Below are 24404 nucleotides of genomic sequence, written 5' to 3' on the forward strand. Positions count from 1 at the left end.
AACGACTGTCTGCTTTACATACAGATTTATTATAACTTTACTTATAGTTTACTTCAACAAGGTGTTCACGTGCAATTTAAATAGATTTAATATTTTACTAAGAAAAAAGACATAGGTAAATAAACTTTATTTGCTGTGAAAAACTCTAGGCACTTTTAAATGGTAAAGATATATAGCGTTATTTGTAAAAAGAAACTTCGTGCTTATTGCGTCATCATTTTTTGTGCCAGAACTGTAAACTAGTTTTCATATTTTATATTTCTCAAAATAAATGGAGAATCAACAAAGCCTGTAACTTTTAAGTTCTTTTTAGAGGATGAAGAGTAGTGGCTAAATTAATTTGCAGGATGTGTGGGGGGGGTTATTTTGTTGGGGTTTTTTTAAATTAGAGATCAGCAGGATTCTGTTAATTGTGTAGCACAGCAGAGGGGGCAGTATATCCCTCCATTTTAGCAGCTTAGGGCAGAGGTAAGAAGGGATGTAAAGAATTCAACTGGGAATTGTCAGCAGACCTAGCATCCCCAAACCATAATGAAAGTGAGATTAAATTGACAAAGCCTTTCTTGCTGGAGGTGCTGCCAGTATATAACTAGTGCTTGTGCTCTCTGGAATTGCTTATGAATCCTGAGGAGCCAAGCAATGGTCATTCTTCCTAGTGGAAAACAATAGAAGTAATAGTTAGGATAGATGTCTTTCTGTACTAGCACTGAGCATGCAGCTGTATAAAGAAACACTGTATTATGTTTGAACTCTATAGTAGGAGGGCTTCAGTGTATAGCTTGCTCTAGTATAATAGTAGGGGAGGAGTAGCACCAAGATACTTATTCCCAAATTAAATTCAAAATCTCAAATGTTCAATCTTTTAAAAAAAGACATTTGTATTAAATTATCAGAGAGCCAAAAATCAAAGATGGATTGAGGAAAGCATAGGCTATCTAAAATTGTGTTTTAAAGCTATGGGGCTGATGTTAATCTTTTAATTCTCCAACATTCTACATCAATGTTGCAACTGGAGCTCCTGATTTCTCCATTTCAGTAAAAGTAGCAGGCCAAAGTAGATTGCTCCTCAATCCTTTTCATAACTGCATTTCAGCTACAAGGCTAAATTATCTGATAGTTCCATTTAATTGGGTTTTTTCCCTGCCCAGCCAGTAGTACCAGGCACACTGAAGGGTAGGTGTATCTATGATTGTCTGTCAAAGGTTGTAGTAAAAACCTCATGAAGTCATTTCCTTTCTTCTGTTACTGGGGGGAGACTTTAAATGAGGTGTCTGTCTTGCCACACCACCCAACCTCCTTCTCTTCCTCCTTTCACCCTAGATGCTCTAAATTGGTGAGAAAGATGACAGTGTTAATGTTCCATTGGTGATGGTCTGCGGTGGGGGGGAAATAATACTGGTAAGCTTTTGGATGAAACTCACACTGAAGGAAATGGAAAGTGCAAATACTTTTTTTTTTTTAAACCCCAAAAGATGCATACCTAATTATTATTGGGGGGGGCATCTAATTTGATGTGGGGGGGATATATTTCATAAAGTTGTTTGTGAAGGTTTGCTGTCTGGGGAAACATTGCTGAATATAATGCCGAGTCTCCTCTGGGGTAGAATGCCACCAAGTCAGTCTGAAATTTTATTTTTTTTTAATTGAAAACAAGTTTGTTTTCAGCTTGGAGGGGAATGACCATGTTAATTTTAAACCTTTCCAGTTCTAACTATGAAGTTGGTTCTGTAGTAGTGCTGCTAGTGCAGTATAAATAAATACAAGGGGCGAAAGCAAAATGTACATGACTAACACAATCATGCTACCAACCACCAAGAATCAACTCCCTTGACCAACATACAGTGTTAAATCTGTGAAGGTACCAGCTGTAAATAATATGTATAAAACTAAGTCTAAAACCAAATTTTAATGTTTTAGGTAACTTGCAACTGAAGGGAATGCCCTTGCCAAAGCTAACAAGTGCTTCAAAGAAAGTGATTAAAATGAAGCATCTTGGTCTTTATTTCAAAGCATTTACTCAAAAAAAAGCGCTTTCCCACTTTTTACTTGGAGAAATTTTAACAGGTGTAATAAACGTTTATGAATCAGAGATGGATGTTCCTCTTTGTCCAGCAGACTCTTTCTGTTTCCTATGCCTCTGTATGGAAGCTGTCTCCTTTGCTTTTCTGCACTTTCAGCTGGGAAGTTGGTCTCCAGTTCTTTTCAACATAGCAGAAAGAAAGGGCAGGGGCAGCATTGCCTGAATCAGAAGCACAGGTTGGCAGCTTGCAAAAGGTGGCGAGACAGCTCAGCTCTCATACAGATAAGACCCTATTGTCACATAGTGGAGATGTCAAAGAAAAGGATATCCAGAGCTGGATGTAGCTGTTTTGCCTCCTTCCAGTCCAAACCACTGGGCTAATGGGTCTTGACAAGAAGTGAAGATGATTGAGGGATGAGCACAGTAAAAGGCATCTGAAACTCAGGAGCTGTTTGCTACGTTGACCCTAAGGATATTATCCAAGTATCTCATCCAGCTGCCTTTCCTGATGAGCACAATTAAAGCCTGTGAAATAAACCATAATTGCAGGTTGGGCAGCTTTAAGTGTTTTACAGTAGCATTATTTGCTCTGCAAGCGCTTCCAGCCAAAAAGGATTCACTCCACACCTGCAGCATTTGCAACACCAGCAGGATGAAAGGCAATCTCCCATTTCAGGAATGCAGTCTGAAGAAGTGAAGTTTGTTCAGGTAAACCTGCCACCATCCTGGTTAAAAATGAGGAAAACACACATCCAGGCTTCATGGGTACTGCCTTTCCCTATATTTTTACATGCAGGAAACTTTTTTCAAGCATTCTGTACAACAGATGCTAGCCGCTGCCTAGGCAGCAATGTTGGGCCACACGTTGAACAAACCCGATGAGACGCTCTGAACAATGAATCAGGTGGCATGCAGCTGATGGCAGAGAATTATATGCATGCATGCATGCAAGTCTCTACAAGAGAATTGCTTTCAAGGCATTTCATCCAACTTGTCAGAGATACCATAGATCCGTGGGTATTGTGGTCTCCTGGACAGAAAGAAACGTGAAAAGACCATGTGGTTGGTGGTTAGTCTTAGTCAGGGTGAGTTATAAAGCTCTTGCAGACACAAAGGCACACAGAGCAAATGCATAGTGGCATGGAAAGGAGCAGTACTGAATGCTTGGAACAGGGGGAAGCATGGCCGTGGGTGGCACAGACAAATGCCTCACTGGACACAGCATCAAAAAGTCTTTACAGAGCCACTGGCTTGCTAATTTGCATATGTGCAAATTTCTCACCCATGGGCACAGTCTTAGTGTACTCTTTCAGTAAATCTCCTATTTAAGCTGTGCTAGAACATCATAAGGCAACAGACCTCTTTAAGTGTCATAATTGTATTTAATCTATATTGCTCTAGATACTACTTTTCAGTTACTCAAATTTAGTTTACTGGTTTTGGTTTTTTGGTTGGTGGTGGTGATGGTTTTGACTTTTTCTAGAATAAAAAATCTCTGCAGATTTAAAAAAAAAAATGTGGCAATGTCCTTGTTCAGTGTGAGTGCAAACATACACCCTGCTTGTTTCATGCCTGCTCAGGCAGGGCTTTAAACAATCGTTTGCTTCTCTCCAACTTGCCTGTGCGTGAGCCAAGGAAATAAAAGGGTGGGCAGGTCACCAGGAACCAGAGTTGCTGCCGAAAGCCTGTTGATGTTAACACAAAGGTACAGGGAAAAGGTGTCCGCTTTCAGATTGTTGGGAAGTTCAGTGTTGCCAGGCATTACAAACTTTCTAGATCGTTTGTTAATAATACATCTACAGTACAGTGCGCATCTGGGAAGCCACTGAAGAAACAGCAGGCTTTGTAGGATCCTGTCTGGTCAGTTGCCCAAGCATGGATCAAAAAGCCGTCCCAGAACATAATCTGTCCTTTGCACTGCCAGACCTGACTGATGCCTGTTGTCAATGCTCCTGCCTCTTTAATTGTCAAGAGAGCTTTTTTCAGGTGAGCTGCTGCTTGTATTCCTAATCAGGTTCCATTTCTTCATACGGTTAATTCTTCTTATTAGTCTGATCAGCTTTGGTGGGCCAGCTCACATAAAGGTAAATGTGGGTGTGAGGAAGGATTTGCAGGATCAGATCTTGAGTAGTCAGCATGTTATTCTGCTACCCAAAAGCACCGTAATGATTTCTTAGCTGACTTCATGCACTCATTTTATGTTCCTTGGTAAATCCTGAGCCTCTCTGCCATTTCTTCCATCTGCCCCCAAAACCATATTGCCTCTTTTTAACTGCTGTTTTATCCTGCTGAGCTCAAATAAACAAGCAAGGTGAAAAGCAGTATTGTGATGCAAACTTGTGACGCTGTAATAGATGCTCATCACCCACTCAGGTACCATGATAATTGTTTTTAAGATGCCTCTCCCTTCAATTAGAGCCATACAGGTCAGATGCTTGACACTTAAATGTTAAGAACAAGACTTTAAATGTACATCATTTTCTTTTGCTTTTTTACAGTCACAATTTGCCATTCTTCAAGGCACAGTTTTTGTTTCCTGTGACTCATCCCTAATACCCTTGCTTAAAGCAAACAGTTCCTAGGATTTTCCCTTGTGTTTTTCATTTTTTTTGTACAGTCTCAGCTGCATTTGGTATTAGCAAGATTTCTGGTGAACCATGACTGCTATTTTCCTATTAAACTTTTAAAAAAGCTATCATTCCTATAGCGAAGTGCTGAATGAAGAGCTGGTGGGGAAAAAGCACCATTACTAAGTCCCTTCCAAACAGAGTATCTCATAAATTTTTGCTGTTTCATCAAAAATCAGTTACGAATTCTGAAACTATTTTATTTTTCTGATTATATGTCCTTGGTACATTTAGTTGGTCTTACTTCCATTTCTGCATACAAAATACCTTTAAATATCATAATCAAAATCAGTGATATTTTCAATTCCTCCTTACAAAAGCCCATTAATTTTATATGCATCTTTGTTTTTTGCATCAGTCCCACACTGATTTATCCTCTGAACTTTAAAACCAATCTTGCTAGATGTTGTTGTGCAGTGCTGTGTTACTTAACGTCTGCCTCTGATGTGTTTTCAGTTGCAGGACCCACTGCATTAGATTCAGTCACCGGCACAGTGACAGACTGAATCAGCAGCCTAGTTGGTTATGGCTGTTCTGATTTTCTGTATCACTTTTTTCCCCTAGCATGTTACATGGGAATTGTCAGGTTGCTTTCTGCGTTCAGAGGAGACCTTTTTTTCTTCGTTCTCTTTTGGTGCGAGAATATAAAGGTGGTGATGTTACCTGGTTGACATTGTCTACATTTCTGCCTTCAGAAGCCCTCCCTCAGCTCATTGCAAGCACCTTACTCTCTGGAGTCTTTCATACGGATGGAGATGAGGCGTCTTTGCGCTCCAGCATTACCGTGAGTTACACGCATGCCCTGCTGCGGTACAGGTTTTAGTCAATGATTGCACAGAACATCATCAATCCTCTTTTGACCTCATTTCACTTGCTGTCCTGCAACCTCTACCCCTCTTAAACCCCGAGAACTCAACCAGGCCCGTTTCATACAATCAGCAGGCGGGCGTTTCCCGGGCAGTTCTGAGGCGAATGAGCCCTTCGCTCCCGCAAGCCTGCAGGGAGGGGCGGAGGGTCCCGGCTGTCGCGGCCGAGCCTCGAGCCTGGGGCGAGCGGCGGCCGCTGGGTGGCAACAGCCGCCCGCTGGAGAGAAAAGTGGAGAGAGGAGCAAGAGGGGAGAAGAGAGAGGAGAAAGGGGAAAGGAGAGGGAGAGAAGAGAGCGGGGAGAGAGAGTGGAGAGGATGCTGGCACTAGATATGGTGCCGAGTGCCTTCCCGTGCCCCGCTAAATAAGACACCAGAGCCATTAAACACCCTGAACGCCTCTTCAGGTACCTGGAAAGGCGCTGGTTTGTACATGTTAGGAACAAATTCCTCGGTGCGTCCTCGAAACAAATCCCTGGATCACCGAGGGCACAGGTGAGTTCCGTTTAGCGCATGGGGAATCCTTCCCATTTGGATGCCGGGACCTCCCCTACTTATGGAGGGAGGGAAAAGTGACCGTCCCCACACCAGTGCCATTTCCTCAAGCAGGGGAGCTGCCAACCTCGGAACTACGCGTGACAGGTCCGTGGGTGAAGGAAGCGTGACACTGGAAACAGAGGCTTGAAGGGGAGGGTGCAGTCATTCCGAGTGTCCCCTATCCGAACAAACTCACGATCGCAGCTTTACTTATGCATTTTATTCCTTTTAGGTTCGGGGTAGTGTATAGATGAGATTGTCGTCCCAGTCACCCTCATATCGACAAAAATCGGTAGAATTTATCCATAGTCTCTTTCCCGCTCCTGTATTAAGCAGCGAAAGGTGCCGAGAATGCCCTGCTCCCGTTCGCCTTGGCATTTCCCCGGGATGGCTCCCCCTTTCAGCTGGGGCAGTCCCAACATCACACCGATGTCGCTGCTCGGGGTGGCTGGGGGGCTGAACCATCGCTATTTCACAGCTCTGTAGGTTTAACCTACTTTGAAGGTTAGCTCTGCTTCTTTGGTCAAGCTCCAGATTCACCTCATCGCCAAACAGCTCGAGTAGTCCCTCTTCAATATATATATAAAAAAATAATTCTTCAGGCCGGGCGCAGGGACAAACCTGAGCCCCGTTTCTACAAACAGTCCTAAAACCCAACTCCCTGCCGGTCCCACGGGCACGCCTGAAAGCCGACCGGCCGGGCGGCCTGCGCGGAGCAGGTGTGCGGGATCCTGCACGGGCGGGAGCCGGGGGGCACCCGCCGAGCCGGGACCCGGCCCCGCACGGGCTCCGCGGCCGCGCAGGGGCTGTGGCCAGCGCTCCCCACCTCGGTCAGAGCCCTGCCCGCCTGTATCGGGCCACTTTTCTTTTGTAGAAGGGGGATTCGGGCTTTTTTGTTTGTTTTTCTCGCCTTCACTCCCTCATTTTATCTTTTTTTTTTTTTTTTTAAGTATGATTTATTTATTTAAACGGATCCGCGCGGGGCGGCAGAGGCGCGGAGCGGGGCGCGCTCCCCTGCGGAGGGCCGTCAGCTCGCACCCCCTCGCCCCCGCCGCCCGCTTCCTCCGCACGGGCGGGGGCGGCGAGGCGGGCCGGCAGCACCGCCCGCGGCCCCAGGGCCGCCCCTCCGCTCCGCTCTGCTCCGCTCCGCACAGCTCCGCTCCGCGCCCCCGCCGCCCCGCCGCCGGCCCCAGGCCCCGCCGCGATGGAAGGCGGGCCCGGGCCGCGGGGGGCTGCTCTCCTTCCCCCGCCGCCTGTTTCTTTTTGAGCGCACCCCCCCCCCTCCCCATTTCCCCCTTTTCTTGAATGAAGCGTGAGGCGGAGCTCTAGGAAACCACCGCGCCCGGCTGCGCCGCGCGGGGCCGGGGCCGGAGCCGGAGCCTCCCCCTCGGGCTCCGCTCCTCCCCGCCTCTCCCCGCCCCCGCCGCTCCGCTCCGCTCCCCCCCGCCGCCGCCGCCGGGAGAGCTCCCCGCCCGCGCCCGCCGCCGCTCGGAGCCGCCGCCGCCACCGCGCGGAGCCGCCGCCGCCGCCGGCAGCAGCAGCGCGGAGCGCCCGGAGGAGCCGCCCGGAGCCGGCGGGGTGCGCGGGGCTGCGCGGGCGGGCGGGCGGGCGGGCAGCGGCGCCGCGGCCGCGGTCCCCATCGGCACCAATCACACCGCACACACGCCCGTCCGCGCCCCTCCTCGGCAGCGCCAGGGGCTCTTCCTCCGCCGATACAAAGCTGCTCGGGAAATGGCAGCAGTTAAAAGCAATTTTCCTTCTTTATTTTTATTTTCATTTTTTAATTAATTTTTTTTTTCGCACTCTCTTGTGCAAAAGAATTAATTTCCTAAATACATACAGTTTTTTTTTTTTTTTTTTTTTTTTTTTGGTGTGTGCGTGCGTGTGTGTGGAAGCACCGGGCTCCTGCGATCGGTGTCTGAATGAAACTACGTAAATGCATATGTCTGTACGTTGCACTGGAGGGAAAAACAGAGCACTTCTGCGAGAGCTTGGATTCAAATGTGGTTCATCTGGTCTCCAGGATTTTCCGTCTCTTTGGGGTTGTTCGCCTTCCCGGGCTGCAAGGCGTTATTTTCTGAGCTTTGACACATTTTTGGAGATGTCTGTTAAACAGAAGTCTGGGAAAAAACATTTGAAATAATAGAAATATTTTTTTTTTGTCCCTTTCCCATCCCTTTGGTGACTTGAAGCATCAAAGCGGCCAGAACTTAACCTTTCTGAAGACTTGTGATGTTTGGATTTTATTGTTGCTATTTTTCTTTTAGAGGAAACTTGACAGAGGAACATATTTATAGTCCAAGTAAGTACTTTACAGAGGAAATTTAGTTTGTGTAACTTAACAAAAAAACCCAAAACCTAGTGTTGAGGTTTCTAGCATAAAGTGTGTTGGATTAACGTCCGTCCAAGGCTGCTTAACAAATTGTGTTGAATTGCAGTTTTTACAGTGTGTGTTCGTCTGCTCCTTCATGTCCATGGTAGTCCAGCACCTAGGGGAAAATGCACCTGATTTTGAGTCGGTATAATATCTTTTAAGATGTATTTCAACACCGAGGAGGAAATGGTCCTAAAGTAAATTTATAATAAGTAATAAATGTGCACCTGGAAGTAAAGTCTTTACAACATTTAAATCCCTATTTATGACGTGCATCTCAAACCGAGGAGGAAACTCTGAGAAGACAGAAGTACCTCCAAGACCCTGAGAACTCCCCCACAACAGCGTGAATGAAACCGTATCCAATACAGTAACTGGATTATAATTTTTGGTGTTATTAATTTTATTATTATTGGCTGCTTAACTTTTTTGGGTTCATCCTGCTCCTCTTCTTCCTCTCTCCCTTCCTCTTGCTGCTTCCTCTTGGGAATTATGGCTCATCCGGGGAGAAGAGGCTACGATAACCGGGAGATAGTGCTGAAGTACATCCACTATAAACTCTCTCAGAGGGGATACGACTGGGCTGCCGGCGAGGACCCGGCACCCTTGCCTCCAGGTCTCTCTCCTCCTGCTGCTGCTGCGGTTGCTGCTGCTGCTGGGACTTCCTCTGATCACACTGGGCTGGTGTCTCCACACCCCGAGCCCCCTGGCTCGGCTGCTGCTAGCCACGCGCCCCCAGCCGAGGGGCTGCGCCTCGCACCCCAGGTCGTCCACCTCGTCCTGCGCCAGGCAGGGGATGAGTTTTCCCGCCGCTACCAGAGGGACTTTGCCCAAATGTCTGGCCAGCTGCACCTGACTCCCTTCACGGCCAGGAGCCGCTTCGTGGCGGTGGTGGAGGAGCTCTTCCGAGACGGGGTTAACTGGGGCAGAATTGTGGCCTTCTTCGAGTTTGGCGGTGTGATGTGTGTGGAGAGCGTCAACCGGGAGATGTCTCCCCTTGTAGACAGCATCGCTGCCTGGATGACTGAGTACCTGAACCGGCACCTGCACAACTGGATCCAGGACAACGGAGGCTGGGTACGTCCCCCAATTGCTGGCTTCCCCTACGGGCTCTGACCTGTGGCTGGTGGGAACCCCATTTGGGCAGTGCCTGAGAGGTTACGCTTGCGTTGTGGAGAGCAAAAGGTTTGCCTTGGGGGTGTCTGCACTGGTGTGTGCATGGGCTTTTTGCGGGTTGTTGAGTATCATCTCGTTGCAGGGTACAGTGGAGTGGTTTGAGATGGAGTGGTTTGAGATGGGAGATCAGCTACAGCTTGGGAGCGAAAAGGATGAGTGAGGCACTGTCTTTATAGCAGTCTCTGCTTTCCTGGTCCTCTCCAGCCTTGCCTATGGGCAGAATCAAGGCAGGTTCCTGGCCAAGGCAGAGTCCTGCAGCGGGGTGGGAAGGGGCAGCAGAGATGCCCATCCAGCTGCCAGGGAGAGGCGCATTGTGGTAGGTCCCAGTTGCAGGGCATCAGGGACCGCCTATGTGTGTGTGCATGTAGGCATGTTAGGGGTGATGTGCCAGACTGGTGTGCAACAAATACAGGATCCCGGTGTTACTGGTGAGCAGGTGGCCATCAGTGACAGTGTCTACAGCTGTGGTGGCGACTGGAGTGGGATTTCTTGGTTTAGGATATGTCTAATATAAAAAATCTTTGTCTTGCGATGAAACAAAGGTGCTGGGAGCCGTGTCTGTGGGATTGTTCTGGAAAATGAGTATTTGTTGCGATCTGATGGGTGACTGTGTTTCTGGGGTAGAGATCACCTCTGTCCAGGGTGGGCTTCAGCATCATCTAGAAAGGAAAGATTTCCACCTCTGGAAAATGAACAGCTTTTACATTGATAGTCAGTCAAAAGCCTTTTCTTTTTCTCTCTCCCTCTCTTTCCAAAATTAATAACTGCATTGAAATTGAAAAGATATTTCTTTCCTTCTTTCCTGTATTAATTGATATACTGGAACAAAACATGGTCTCAGCCGCTCTCCCACAAACCAAACCTGTTGTATGTGTAAAGCTTATGATATTATTGCGTTGGAGGAAGAAATGACAAAAGTTATACTGAAGAAGAAACCTTGTATCTGGGCTGAGAGCTGGTATAAAGACACCTAGGTCAGCTAGGTAGGGCACCAGCAATTTCAGGTCCAGTCCCCTGTGAAATACAGAGAGCTGACTCAATGACACAGCACACCTTTAAAAGGTGTGTGTAAAAGAAGATAAAATACAGTATATGTTTCCCAGTTAACGTGTTTCACAAGTCTGGTGTTTGTGAAGCATTGTCACATGAAAATTTTAGCCGTGGGTCTCTTGCTAAGTAAGTGTTATGCCAAAAAATGTGTTGCCTGCATTGACCATCTCTGTTAAAAAATAAAGATACTGCCTTCTCGCTGTTGAATCCATCTGACTAAAGGTGATATGCATTAAGGGATTCAGAGGACATCTACCTGCTGCCATAATGGAGGGAGCAAAGCTTTGGGGCCCTTTTCCCAGCAGGAATCCACACTGCGCACCTTCCAGAGGAGTGCTGCTGGTCCCTGGCTACAAGTCACATTGGAGGCAGGATTGTTCTCCTGCTCTCCTCTGCTTCCACCAAGAAGAAAAAAATTCAAGATTCATGGGGCCAGAAGGGGGAGCAAAAAATGTGTGTGTGTGTGTGCATGTGTGTGTCTGTGCATTTATATACATATATATGTATATACAAATATGCACACATGTACAGACACACACATATGTATATACACACATACACATAAAATTACTCCGGCATGTAATGGTTAGGACCACACTTGGGAGAGAGAGATCTATCCCCTGATCCCCTATTTCCTGGATCACTCCAGAGGGTTTGTTGGTGTAGTATGGGGTTTTTTTCACAAAACAGATAACTGTGGGAAGGAAAAATCTGCAAACGGTTCAGGCTTTTGGAGACCTTGGCTGGTTAAAAGGCAAGCAGCTAAAGGGTTAGGGATTTTGTGATTGCACTTCTGGGCTGGGATGCCTAACTTGTGCGTAAGTCGCTCCTCGGGCTGGAAGCCGGTTTGCGGAGCTGGGGCCCTCAGTTCACTCCAGAGCCAGTGAAGTAATTCTGTTGACTCCAGTGAGCTTTGGATCAAATCATAAGCATGCTGGAGATGTATTGTCCTGTGGGTGTATTCTGTAAAGAGAAACATAAATAATGAATAAAACCAAGAATATGAAAGTACAGGTGGTACCAGGCGGGACTGGCCAGAGGAGATGAGCCCTGGAGCCGTTTCTTGACAGTTAGAAATACAAGAAACTTGGGATTGTAAACAACGACTGCCTTTAAAAGGAAAGGACACTTCTTATCGATAGCCATTTAGTTCTTTATTCAGGTTTCCTATCAACAGAAACTCCAGAATTTGGATGCATGTGATACCGTTTACTGTCGTGTGTTATTTGTAATGTATACATGGGAGATGATCTGCAAAATACTACTTGAAGGTGGCTTTTGCTTGTCTGTCTGGTACACGACTGGTACTTTTGAGCCATGGGATTGTATTAAACACAGGCAAAACCTTCTAGCTGATTACAAAGAGCAAAAGACTAACATGAAGTTGCTAACACAGCTTTTGGGATCATCTCTTCACACAGAAATCAAGACAGCATAGGGCACTGGATTTTTCTTTTTTTTCTTTTTCTAGCTTTCAGAATCTGTCAGCATAAAAGGATTCTTTAATATATGCACTGGCCTGTTGGAACATATACCGTGTAAGAACCTTGTTAAAACCTCGCAGATGGCTCTTCTGAAGTAGCCTTTAGGTGGTGATGCTTGGTAGGACTTCAGCACAGCTGCCTGTAAGATATCCCTGTCACGCAAGTTGCTACAACAAGCAGGAGCTCCAGCTGCTGTAGCCTTCTCTTCCTTTATGTTGTGGTTCCCCAGTATGTTGTGGAGTGGTAAGTTTATTAGAGGGTGCATATACCAGAGAAGAGAGCATCACAGTTAGTCATGGGCATATGTCACGCAGCAAGTAAGTTGGACAGCACGTGCCTTGTGTCTGTTGTATGGGCCTGTGTCTTACACTCAGGTCTGAAGTTTGGTTGACATGTTTTTCTTATTTATCTGTTACATTTGAATCAGTTCTGTGAGTTGGCAGTGTGTTTTCAGGATGTGAATTCTTTAGATTGCAGAAAAAACAAGGAAAGAAGCATATCAAAGGGCAGATTGGAAGGGGGATAGAGCTGGTGGAGCATAAATTTTAGGCACTAGGCATCGCTGATGATGGTGTCTGGGGATTGTTAATACCCTTACAATACATGGCATCATGGTTTTGTTTGAAACTTAGAAAAAGCAACAGACAGGGACTGCATGGAATCTGTATTATTAGCTTGTGGTTCTGGTGGCAAATAAATGCTGCTTTCAAAGATTTTCACTTAGGCCAGGATACCGCAATATTGTACTTTGGCCTGATAACATCTTAATTGTATTACAAAAGAAATAAGAGGAGAACAAGCTCATCTCTGCAATTTCATGGTACTTGGTATGATGTATGCTTTCTGATTAACAACCTCACGGCTTCATTTTGATTTTCAGAGCAGCAGAAGGAGTGGCTATTGCACTTGGCAACTTTTGACATTGACATGGGGAAGATTGAAGTGATGCAGTTGGTGTGGGTTAAGTAACTGTGTCTGTCTTGCAGTGATGGGTCCCCTCTTTGGGCATACAACCTAACAGACGTTGGAGCCATGCTTAGCTCTGGGCACTTCTAGTCCAACATATGGCTTCCTCCCCAAGCTGTTCAAGAAAAACCAATTGTGAGAACTACAGAAGGAGACACAGGCACCGTCATATTTACATAGACAAGTACGTTTTTGATGTAAAGAATAAAGAAGCCCAGGTGAGAGAAGCAGTGTTTTGTTGAAAATTCAGCTGAGAACACATAATTTTAAATGCCAATATTTACATTTGAACCAGGAATGCAAGGGTTGTGTGTTTTCATCTGATTCTCTTCATTTATTGCAGTTCTTTGTTTTGTTTGAGGGTTAAGGCCAGAATACAGGAGAGGATTTAGATGTCTGAAGTGGACGTTGGGTGGAACATAAGCGCTGGCATCCTCAAGGTGTCTGCCTGGCCAGAATAGTGACAGAAGTCCCTGGCTTCTCACTGTTCCTCACCCAAGCTAGTCAGAAGAGGGGAGCCACTCAGTATGCTGCGGGGAACAGTTCCCTAGAACTTCCCTGTCCCGAAGCTGGCAGGCACCTTCTGGCCCACCTGCTCTCACTCAGGTGCCATCCTTGCGTGCAAACACATTGAGGAGAAGCTCCCACTTTTCCTTGTGGCTCCTTAGCTAAGGCCTCTCCCGAGCTTTGCCAACAAGACCTTCCCCAGCCTGGCAGGGGGGTTTACACCCGCATCGCCACCATCTCAGGAAGTTTCACCTACCAGATGGCTGCTGATTTTGCTGAGGTGTCCTCTCCTTTGGCAACAGGGCTCCTCCTCCTCTCAGGGGTGAGATTTCATTTGGTGAAGGAGGAAGAACTGAGGTGTCTAATTCCTGCAGTCCAATGTGTTTTCTCAGGTGGCTGTCTACAGCCAGATGAATAAATGCTTCTTGGACCAGCAAGTAGACCCTAGCTTTCCCTTCTCCTGAGTCGTCATCCCTGAGCTTCCTTTTTTTTTTTTTTTTTTTTTTTGTGCCTAGTAAACCATTGGCTCTTTTTGTTTGGTGGCATGGCTTGGACAGGTTTGGAAAGGAAGCTTGGAGGGTCTCTGTACCCTGCAAGTGGTCCATGGCCCTCTCATGAAGGTGATGGATGGCAGGTGCATCTGCCTCCAGGACAGAGCTAGGGGTAGTGGATAGCGGTGTGGCACAGGACCCTTCCAGAGTTCATGTGTGGGGCACTGACTGAAATCCCATCCCTTTCAGGATCTGGAGCTGCTTTCCTAACAGCTCTGCCAGACACCCGCCTGCACAGAACGTTGCTTCTCGTGCAAGTCCCAAGCAAAAGCCTCTTGCTCATTCAGCATGTGATTTCACCTTGCTTGGAGTGGGATGCCATGGGCTGGAGCAGAGGCACTTGACTTTCTTTACTAGCAACATTCAGCCTTGTTAACGTCTCAATCCCCAGTGGGGCTAACCCCAAGTCACTGTTTGACTGGTAAAAGGAAACTATCTGAAATCCACTCAGTTAAATAAATGAATTGGCAGTTTCAAGTGTTGCACCTTCTAGGTCCTTTGCCAGTTTTTGTGGCTTTGTGGGTTTATAATTGAATTCTCAAAATATCAAAATATTTTTCTTTTTGCTGTTGCTGAAGAGCAAGAAATTCATCTATGGGGGCTCTGTACAGAAGCAAAGAGGAGAAGAGCCAGGGCAGAAAGAGAAAATGATTGCGGTTCTCCAGTCCTTTTCATTTATAATAGCTTTCTCTGTAACTTGCAACAACATTAGGTTGTGTATTTTCTCAGAAGTCTGGCCTTTTTTCTAAAAAAATAAAAAAAAGTATATTGACTGTGACCTTTAAAATTTCAGAACCAGGGGTCTCACTTGTGCAGATGATGTCATTTGCCTTGATCTTGCAAAGAACTGTAAAGTTCAAACAGCAATCCTATTAAAAAGTTTTATTTTACTTTCAGTATTGAGAAAGAAGTTTGTTCTGTGCCTGCACTAACACAGGCCTCTCTTGAGCTGCTGTGTTAGCTCTGCTGGACAGTAAGGAGCTTAGTTTTTTGAGTATGTAGCTTGAAATTCAGAGTCGGTAATCCATGAAGAAAATCCAGCTGAATTTTTCTGCTGAGGCACAAGCGTTTCTCCGATGGCAAGGCATGGCTCTAGCAGGAGAATCACAAGACCTATGCAATGATGTGTGAAATTGCATGTGGAGCAGAAGCATTTTCCCAGCGGCCAGATCCCAGGGCCTGGGCTTCCTAAGGCAGCACAGGAACTTTGTACTGCATTGCCAGCAAACATTAAGCCCTTGTGCTCGATACAGGCATCCTTGATGAGAGGGTCATCTTTCAGTGGGTTGGAACTGGGATGGTGGTGGGAAGTATATGTAGAAACAGGAGCAGCTCTCAGGTGTCACTGTGAAACCTGTGCTGTGGTTTTGGGTCTTGTGTGATGGTTTGTGCCTGGCTCATGGAAAGCCAACCTTTGCTCTGCCATTGCCACCAAAGGATGCTGGGCCGGGGGCTCAGGACAAGAATGACTGAAGTGGTGGCTCTCTGCATGCCAATGCCAGCTGCCAGCAACTGTGCTGTGTCCTTGTCTCCCATCTTGCCCTGCAACTGCCTCTCTGACCTAGCCCAAAGCCTTTTAGCACCACAGTCCTACTCTGGGGCTGCTGGAAAGGCAGTGATGTGGGGTCTCTGTAGCCCCAAACTGGGTCAGCAGCCTGGGCACTTGAGGAGCCATAACTGAAAAACAGTGCAAAAGGTCTAATTGAATAATGACTCTCCTGTAGCAAAGGGAATTTTCACTTTTCGGATATTGCATTTCCATCCCCTTTGGAAATCAGAGTTACGGTGAGTGGTTCTGGGTCTTTGCCTGTTTTCTCTTTCAGCTTCATGGTGGGCTGGTTGTCACCAGCTTTCTCACCACCCCTTTCCATCATTGCTGCTGGTGCCGGGCACTGGGTGCCAGCCAGGATTCTGGGTGCTGCCACACAGCACTGTGTGTGCCAGGTCTGGCCCTTCCCCCCTCCATCCCTGTTTTATTTTCCTTCACACCCTTAGGAGGGTGGAGCCCAACCCTGTTTGGTTTGTTGGTTTTTTAAAAATAATTTATTTATGAGCACCTCGTGGCTGCTCTCCTGCTGATTTAGTAACAATAATAGCAACATTTGTTAGGCAGTGGCAGCAAAATACTGATTATTTCTGAGGGCAGTACCGACCTGTTTTATTTTCCATTTCATATATTATAATAGGATGGATGAAGGTGTGCGGTGCCATAAATCTTCTCTTCCCCAGCAGGATAACATCCAGGCCTTCTTGGCAAACATGAATGCTGATGACAGATTTGAGGGATTTTTATTTTACTCTGGCTTTCAGTCTCATTAACAATCTGATGGCTTTTTTTTTTTTTTTTTGACTTTTTTTTTTTTTGGCTCCCAAGAGACTATGAAACCAGATAACTTTTCCAAATGCATCTGAAAGTCTGGAATTTATTTTCTGTTATTTTATCTTAATGCTAGTTTGCTGTCATAATTATTGTATATTGATATACTTTACTAAATTCCCCCTTGCTAAGTTCCTTGTGGATTTCTGGGTTTTACAGTCAATGAGTGAGAAAACGAATCTGGTATTAGAAAATGTTGCCATTGACTTCAATAGGAACAGGAAGAGGCACTTAATTGGACAATTTTAGTTATATTTACTTTGTATATACAGCAAGAAAAATAAGATCAAATGAAAAAGCCACCAATTTTCAGCTAATAGAGAAAAATAGCCTTTTCTGCAACACATGATTAACCTTTGGGAGTTGTTTTCATGGGAGAGCTGTGAGTGGAAGTACTCAGTTGCATTCAGGAAAGGTTTAGGTGTTCATAAGGGTAAGGAAAACATCTATGCTTATATTTGAATCAAATTGTTTGAAAGGGTAGTCATACACCTTGGGCTAAATTTAACGTCAGCTGCTGAAATTAGATCACCAAATGCTGAGGGTAGACCTTTCTCCAGGTAATGCTGTTTCAAAATTATCTATTCCACTGCTTCTCCACCAGAGCACCTGGTGCAGGGTGGTGTCTGGGGATACTGGGATGCATGTGCTGCCAGTCTCATCCATCCGGGGAAAATTCCTTAATCCTGCGTATGTTTTGTAAAGGTAATTGTAAGTGCGCTTGCTGTGTTTCTAAGAGTACCCACGTCACTGAATTTACTCCTGTGCTGTCTGGAAATCTGTTATGAATTGCCACATGAGTACCTAACTTCGGACTTAAAGTTGCAAGCCCATCCTCCTTGTATTTGTCATCGAAGTTCTGTAAAAAGGAGAGGCGCTGGGTTAATGGTTGGACTCAATGATCTTAAAGGTCTTTTCCAACCTAAATAACTCTTATGATTCTATGATTTTGAGTTAGTTGAAAATAATAGTCAGCATCCTTCAGTGCATACATAATTTTATTGCTATTTTATTTAGGAAGCATAAAAATAATGATTCCATTTTGTTGATTTGGGTTTCACGGTACTTCAGTGAGTAATTTATGTATGTGAGCCAGGTACAATCAAAAAGAAAAGGCTTCATTTTTCCCACATAGTGATTGAAAGAGACTGTCACGCAGTTGTTCGAGAAAGCAACTAAGAGTCAAAACTTAACTTCCTCTTCTTGGCTGTAGTACTGGGTACACGATAGGATATGGGGCAAATCATTAATATCTCTCTTTTTCAGTTAACTCAGCTATGAAATAGGTATTCTTGCTAGCTACACAGCATACCAGGTCTGGGAAATTTATTGTTGTCCGCCATGCTATCATGAGTTGGGCTGATGATCTATAATTAAAAAAAAGGAGTGATACAAGGTACAATATTGAACAAAACGTCCATCATAGTAATTTGGGGCTTAGAATAAAGTTCAAATCTGTAGCATTACATTTTGTCATTGCTGGAGCTTGCTAGCCTGGGAAAGAGCAAAGTGAGTCAGATTGTGAAACTATCTTGGGGTGAGATTTGAGTGGAGAGAGGAGATAGAAGAAAGACAAAATAAAACTTAAATAGAAATCAGGCTTAAACTTTTCAGCTCCACTGTTTGGATGTGTTTAGCAATGCTTGTGATGGAAACAGATTAAAGAGATCAGTTTCAGGTGTTGATTTCTACTTTTTATTTAGGGAAAGGGTGAGCACTGTGAGAAACAGCAACTGACAGTATTAATGTTTACTTTTATATATCAGCACAGTTCATTGGGTGTTTCAAGAAGGAATTTGTCTTTTCTATTCCCACCATATATAAAGGCTCTCTATGGCACTTCAGGGAAGGAGCAGTATAGGTGTATCACATGCACCTGTAAGAAGTATCTTCATACAATTGTATTGGAAAACCATTCACGAGCTTAATTAAGTGTTCAGATGCAGGCAGAGAAAGCAATTCTAAAACATTTTAAAAAAATTAGTAGTAATCAAAGCTTTTGGCTTAACCATGAGCTTGAAATTACTTTTAACTATCTTACTGAACTGAGGCTTAGGAGACAAAATTCTTGTTGTGTGCTCTGGAGAGACTAGAAAGTTGGGTAGGACCACAGACAGGAGGCCAGTGAAATCTGTTGGACAGTCCTGTAGCTTGTCTTTGTGATGGAATAACTATTGCCAGCTTTGTCTCTAAAGGAAAGTACTGGTTTCTTAAAAATATTCTTCACATATTCAAACTGTGAATTATAAAAGGTAGTAGAGAACCCTATTTCTCATCTCTTATTTTTTATAGAGAAAAAAGAATCAGATATAAATCAAAGACAAATACAATAGTAAATGAGTTGGCATTTTCATTAGCAGAATAAGGTGGTCAGTGCTGTAGATCAATAAAACCTGTTGAAATTCTCAAGAATGTGCAAACTTAAGTAAAAAAAAAAGACATTAAAAAAACTGAGGTAATGACTCCCTCGTTCATAACAGAATCAAATTCTATGTTGTGCTCAAAGTGTCTGCAAATTTTTGTTCAAGCTAGACATATCCAAAGCCCCTCTCCTGAAGTCGTCTTGCACATCACAGTGAATCATACTGTCTAAATATCTAATCTCCAGTCTGCTGCTGGATGCAAAAGGTCCCGAATATAGCTGAGAAGGAGGCCTAATGCCTGTGTTATTTACAGGTTCCAGCTTGACCTGTTCCTTTTTCCGTTTTCCAGATCTGCAAAAATTAGCAGCGCTTCCATGAAGCTTGGCTGGGGGAAAGGCTTTGCTCCTCTTTGGGCCAGAGCACTGCAGCAGGGTGCACCAGCAAGGGAGAAAATAAAGGGGTCTCTTGAAATGTCAGGTGGCAATCAAGGCTGAAAGTAAACGAGCCAGCCTGGAGGCTGCTCAGGCTTCTGCAGGAGCTCATGGCTGTCTGCAAATAATTCCTGCAGTAGAAAATTCGCATATTTGGCTCTGGACTGAATGTATGAAAGCCTTGCCTGGTTGGAGTCAATAGCTATTTTTTTCAGTGTGGATGCTAAAACCAGTGGTGTCTAGTCTTGCACAGCAGTGAGCATGTGAACAGACCCAGAAAGGGATCTGTAAAGTGTTGTTGAACAATGCCTTGGTTGTAGTGGGCACATCTGTGCAGTGGTGGAAAACTGGAGCAAGGTTGCCTTGGGTTTTGCCATGAGAGTGCTTCTCAGCCTCCCCAATCATCCTCTCTGTAAGGGGAGCCCAGGAAGCTAAACACGTCCTGATTGTGTCTGTGTAGGCCGGAAATGATAGTGTCCCACCAGGACCCCAGCAGTTTTCTAGAAATTGGTCCTGTCCAGCTTCAACCAGTAAAGCTGTGCCTCAGCCCCAGGAGTGAGCTGGTGAGTCTCCCTGGTGCTTTAGGACCATGACAGGGGGAGCTTCCCACTCTGCTCTCCAGCCTGGTTGGCACAAGTCGTGGGAAAACCTGCCAAGGAATCCCTTTGTACCTTTTCTCATATCTATTGTAGTTGATTGTTTCACAAGGGAATAGTGTATTTATTTTGCAAACAATTGGAATTTTGCTGCCTTTTAAAAAAAAATTATTTTATTTTCCCCAACGCAGTGAGAAGGATGCTTCTGACACACAGTACATCCTGCAGGCTGGGACTTCTGTGGGAGTTTAATGACAGCACTGGCACACTGTTAGGCTCTGTAAACTGGCCTAGGGTTTGTTTTAGAAAACTTGCCTTTTTTTTTTCCCTTCTCTCTGCTCCCTTCTCTTCCCCCCTGCAGACAGAAATACATCATTCTTGCAAATGCAACTGTTTAATTTTAATAACTGGCCTAGAGCTAAAACTGACAGTGGGAGAGGAGCTGTTTGGTTTGCAGTCGCTGACAGCTGGAATAAACTACCTGTTCTTTTGGAAGGGATGGACAGGCAGCTTGTTTGGTTTTGAGGACATTTTGATCCCTAAAGAAACTCCTCTCAACAAAAGAAATAATGACTGGAACTGTGGCAGCTCAGTGTTACTGACTGCTCTTTATAAGTAAGGCTCCGACTATGATGGGGAAATGCTGTGTGCAGATGTCCCATGTCTCCCTAGTTCAGATCCTTCTGCTGAGAGCAACTCCTCATCCTGAAAGGTCACTGTCACCAGTGTCTTGGGAGAGACCCAGAGTCCCACCAAAATGAGTTTCCTGTGATCAAGGTCCCTATCAGGCTCTTTGGAATAGCTAAATGGCTTAGGTTCTCAAAACCATGCCTCGAAGCAATGAAAGCCAGATGATTAAGTTAGATATTAAATAATTTTGCAATGAATGGTTTTACCTCTGGCTCCTTAAGAAAGTCAGCCTTTTTATTTTGCCAGTTCTCAGAAGAAAATGGCAGCAGTCCCATTTCCTCTTCTCCTCCCTCAGGGCCTGCCACCCTTTTTATTTTTATTTTTTTCCTCCCAGGGCCATTAGACAACATGCAAATTATTGTTAATAGGGCCAGAACAATACTGCATTCCCAGTGGGACTGTTAGGGTCAAAGCCATCGCATGCCAGCCCTCAGTGTGATACTAATTTTGGCCGTGTCTGCCCCAGGGTTTGGAGGTCAAGCAGAAGGGGGTTGTAAAGCACAGACTCAAGCAGGACCTGTCCTTGCAGCCCCCTGCCCCGCATCAGGCTCTGGCCAACCTGTGCCAGGGGGCTCTTCTGACCCCCACGGCAAGGCTGGACTGCTGCAAGGCACAGGCTCCTTGCTCCACCTTTCCTGCAGCCTCATCGGAGGTCCTTCAGAGGAGACAAGTCCTCCCCTGCCCAGGGACCTTGCTGACCTCTTTCCTCCCTCCCTTTCCCTGCTGCTCCACAGGGGCGTCTTTGTGCTTGAGAGATAAGAAAGCACCACATGGCTTGTTTTGATGTGGGCTTCCACTTGAAATATGGGGATGCCTGGCAGCAAAAGGGTGGCTGTGGGGCTGGACTCAACAAAGGACAACCTGCAGCCCACATCCATCCTTAGCTTTGGTGCAGTCTCCAGAGGACAGGGACAGGTTGGGGGAACTGGAGGGAGGATGCTCTACCCTCACTTCTCTCTCCTCTATCCCAGACCCTTCCTTCCAGGAACCCTGAGAGTCCTTCCATGGAGGGACAATGCTGGCAATGAATGTTTTAACATTAGCTTTATAAACTATGTGGACTGTGTGCCACAGTTCAGAGGGAAAGGAAGGGCAGCTGCCTTCAGGCCTTGGCCTAGGGCTAGTTTCTGTCTCTCCCCTTTGCTTTAAAGTCATAGGATTTTGTCACTGGAACTGTTGGGAGGGGGATTAGGGCATCTGCAAGGCTCCTTTTGTAACACATTTTACAGGGACGTGGTTGTAACTATATTTAAAAGTGAATATAGGGGACAAAAGAGACATGTACTTCTGACATCACTGACTGAAGTAAAAGTAGGGTACATTGGATGTCTCAGTCAAGCGTGAGATTGTGAGTTCCCTTTCTCCTGCAAGATTTGCTGAAATCCCTGCCTCGGTTACACTTTTGGAAATGGCAAGTCCTTGACATCATGTCTTCACCCTAGGTTTTGGTGGATGAACAAAATGAGAAAGGAACACATTAGATTTTATAAAGTACTTCAAGGAGTGGTTTGTCTGGGTTTCCCTCTCCCCCCCGCCCCGTTTGACCTTGCCAGGGACTCCATGCACTCCCCAGTGCCCGCAAACTCAGAAGTGCTTACCTTTAAGAGGTAGCTATGGACTTGCTCAAGTCTCTTGACTTCCAGGGAAGCAGGATGAGAGGGCTGAAGCAGAAAGTGAAACTCTTGAAAAACAAAAATGCAACAGAACAACCTTCTTTCATTTTCCCAAGTGAACATAGTGCAAAAAGTAAACAGTTGGCACAAATGACTAATGCAGGTTTGCCAGGAGGTTGATCAAAAACATACCAAATTCAGCAGTATGTTTTGCACGAAGTTCAATAGGTTTTTTGTATCAGACTCGTTGCAAGATAGGCAAGAATATTTTTTGAAAGAAAAATGCCATTTGAAAAAATGTGGAAAATTCTCCTGCTCTACCTCCTACATGTTGCTATTGTCAAACAGTCACTGATCTTATTTTAGACTTGACCTTCGTGTTCTTTCCACAGCACACAGGCTGAATGACATGTTATTCAAGTTCTCAGACAATATTGTGATATATCTGCTTTTATATTTAGCTGTAACTTTTATTCTCCTTATAAACAAACCCACCTAATGCAACCACCACCTATCTAGGGAAAGTATTTCCATTCCCCTTGGCTTAATTTTGACAAATTTGGCATGAAAACATTCAATAGTTCCATAATAACCTTTGCAACAGGATGCCTGCTGTGCTGACATGCAGGTCTAGAGCAACTTGTACCATGTGCCAGGAAATTGCATTCTTAAGAAAAATCTAGACATAAATTCTGAACAATCAACACTTAAATTTTAAGAAGTCTGGCAGCAAGCTGTTATCTGCCTCATGGGTTTTTGCTTTAATGACTTTTTACTTTCTGAGCTCTACCTCGCTGTCCTTTTTGCAGGCTGTATGCCCCTGGCCCAAGTAAGCTGAACTCTGGAGAGTGGAGAGAGGGGGCAATTAGTTTCTTCTCTCTTGCTCTTGTGTGCCTCTGTGCTCCAGCACTGCACCTTGACACAGCAGGAGAGTGATTTCTTACCTAAAGAAAGCAGAGCTAAGCTGGAAGTTACACAAATGGGCATTTAGCTCTCAGTGGGCGTTTACACAATGGGGCTGCAAAGCAGTTCAGCCTTGCCTTCCAGTCTGGTGAGCTGGAAAGAGGATGGGAAGAGACAGAAGTATGACCAGACCCAGCTATCCTAGATCAGCAGGGGACATCCTTACCCTGGGACAGGCCAAATTGCTGAAATATGAGAGGACTGAAGACTAGACTGACTCCAGGGGGAGAAAAAGTTTTCCCTGCCTTGAGGTCTCTGAGCACTTCATTCTTGTTGCTCCTGTCAGTGGAACTGGAGCAAGCAAACAGCATCATATGGATGCTCATTTCCCAGAACTGCTGTCAGCTTGGACAAAGGCTCCATGACTCTCAAACATTCCCCAAACCTCCCTTTTTCCTACTTAAGGGAACAACAGCATGGCTGGAAGACTTGTAAGTGACACTTTGACAAGACCTCCTAGACATGCATCGAATGTTACATTAGCAAGAAAAGGGTGGTTGTAGATGGAAGCAACTGCATCCCTGAGTTTTGCCACTAGGAGATTGCAAGAAAAACACACACAACTCCTTAGGAAAGAAAGAACCCACTGTTTTTTGTGATGAGTTCAGTAAAGCAGGAGGACAATTTAATCAACTAAACATTAAATGGGATTCTGTGAGGAGGCAGGAATGGGGAGGGGTGTTCCGTGGATATGAACTCGAGGCAAAATTAGGGCTGCAAAACCGTGTGAACTGAACCCCGTCAGGAAAGGCTTACTAAAACTTGAGCCAGGAAAAATTATAGAGCTCTATAAATAGCTAAATTGAAAATTGAATGCATTTTTGTGTGTGGATGCATACATCTATCTGTGAGATCATGTGTATAAAAGAAATACAGTAGTACTTCATGTGTTGGTTTTTTTTTTTTAAGTACTGGAAAATGTTTTAATGACTTTTTTTATTTTTTTTATTTTTTCCTAGAGACAGGACATTATGTTCTGTCCTTAGGGCCAAAAGCACAAAGTGCCTATTTTCATGAGGAATCCTACAGAAGAAGGAAGGGAAAGTATTATGCAGTGTAGCAAGGGTATAGTAGCCATTCCACAGTGATTACACATCCAAGCAAAGTCTGCACTAGAAAACTCAAAAATACATTAGAAGCGGAAAACAAGATGTGTGAAGTGTTTCCTATTCCCTTCCCACACTTACTAACAACCAAGCAAGCAGGGAGGTGGTCA

General features: G+C 45.1%; 1 protein-coding gene across 1 annotated transcript in view; it reads left to right on the forward strand.

Annotated features, from left to right (window-relative positions):
* The first annotated feature begins 7598 nt into the window (after positions 1–7598).
* BCL2 (BCL2 apoptosis regulator) overlaps positions 7599–24404 on the forward strand; it is a 97387-nt gene continuing 80581 nt past the window's right edge. The window contains exon 1 of the mRNA XM_051799380.1: positions 7599–9498. Coding sequence (XP_051655340.1) covers positions 8914–9498 — 585 coding nt within the window. The 5' untranslated portion in view covers positions 7599–8913. The remainder of the gene's footprint in view (positions 9499–24404) is intronic.

Source organism: Manacus candei, unplaced genomic scaffold, assembly GCF_025592945.1.
Source record: "Manacus candei isolate 608988 ecotype Guabito, Panama unplaced genomic scaffold, ASM2559294v1 h1tg000049l, whole genome shotgun sequence".
NCBI classification, from domain to species: Eukaryota; Metazoa; Chordata; class Aves; order Passeriformes; family Pipridae; genus Manacus; species Manacus candei.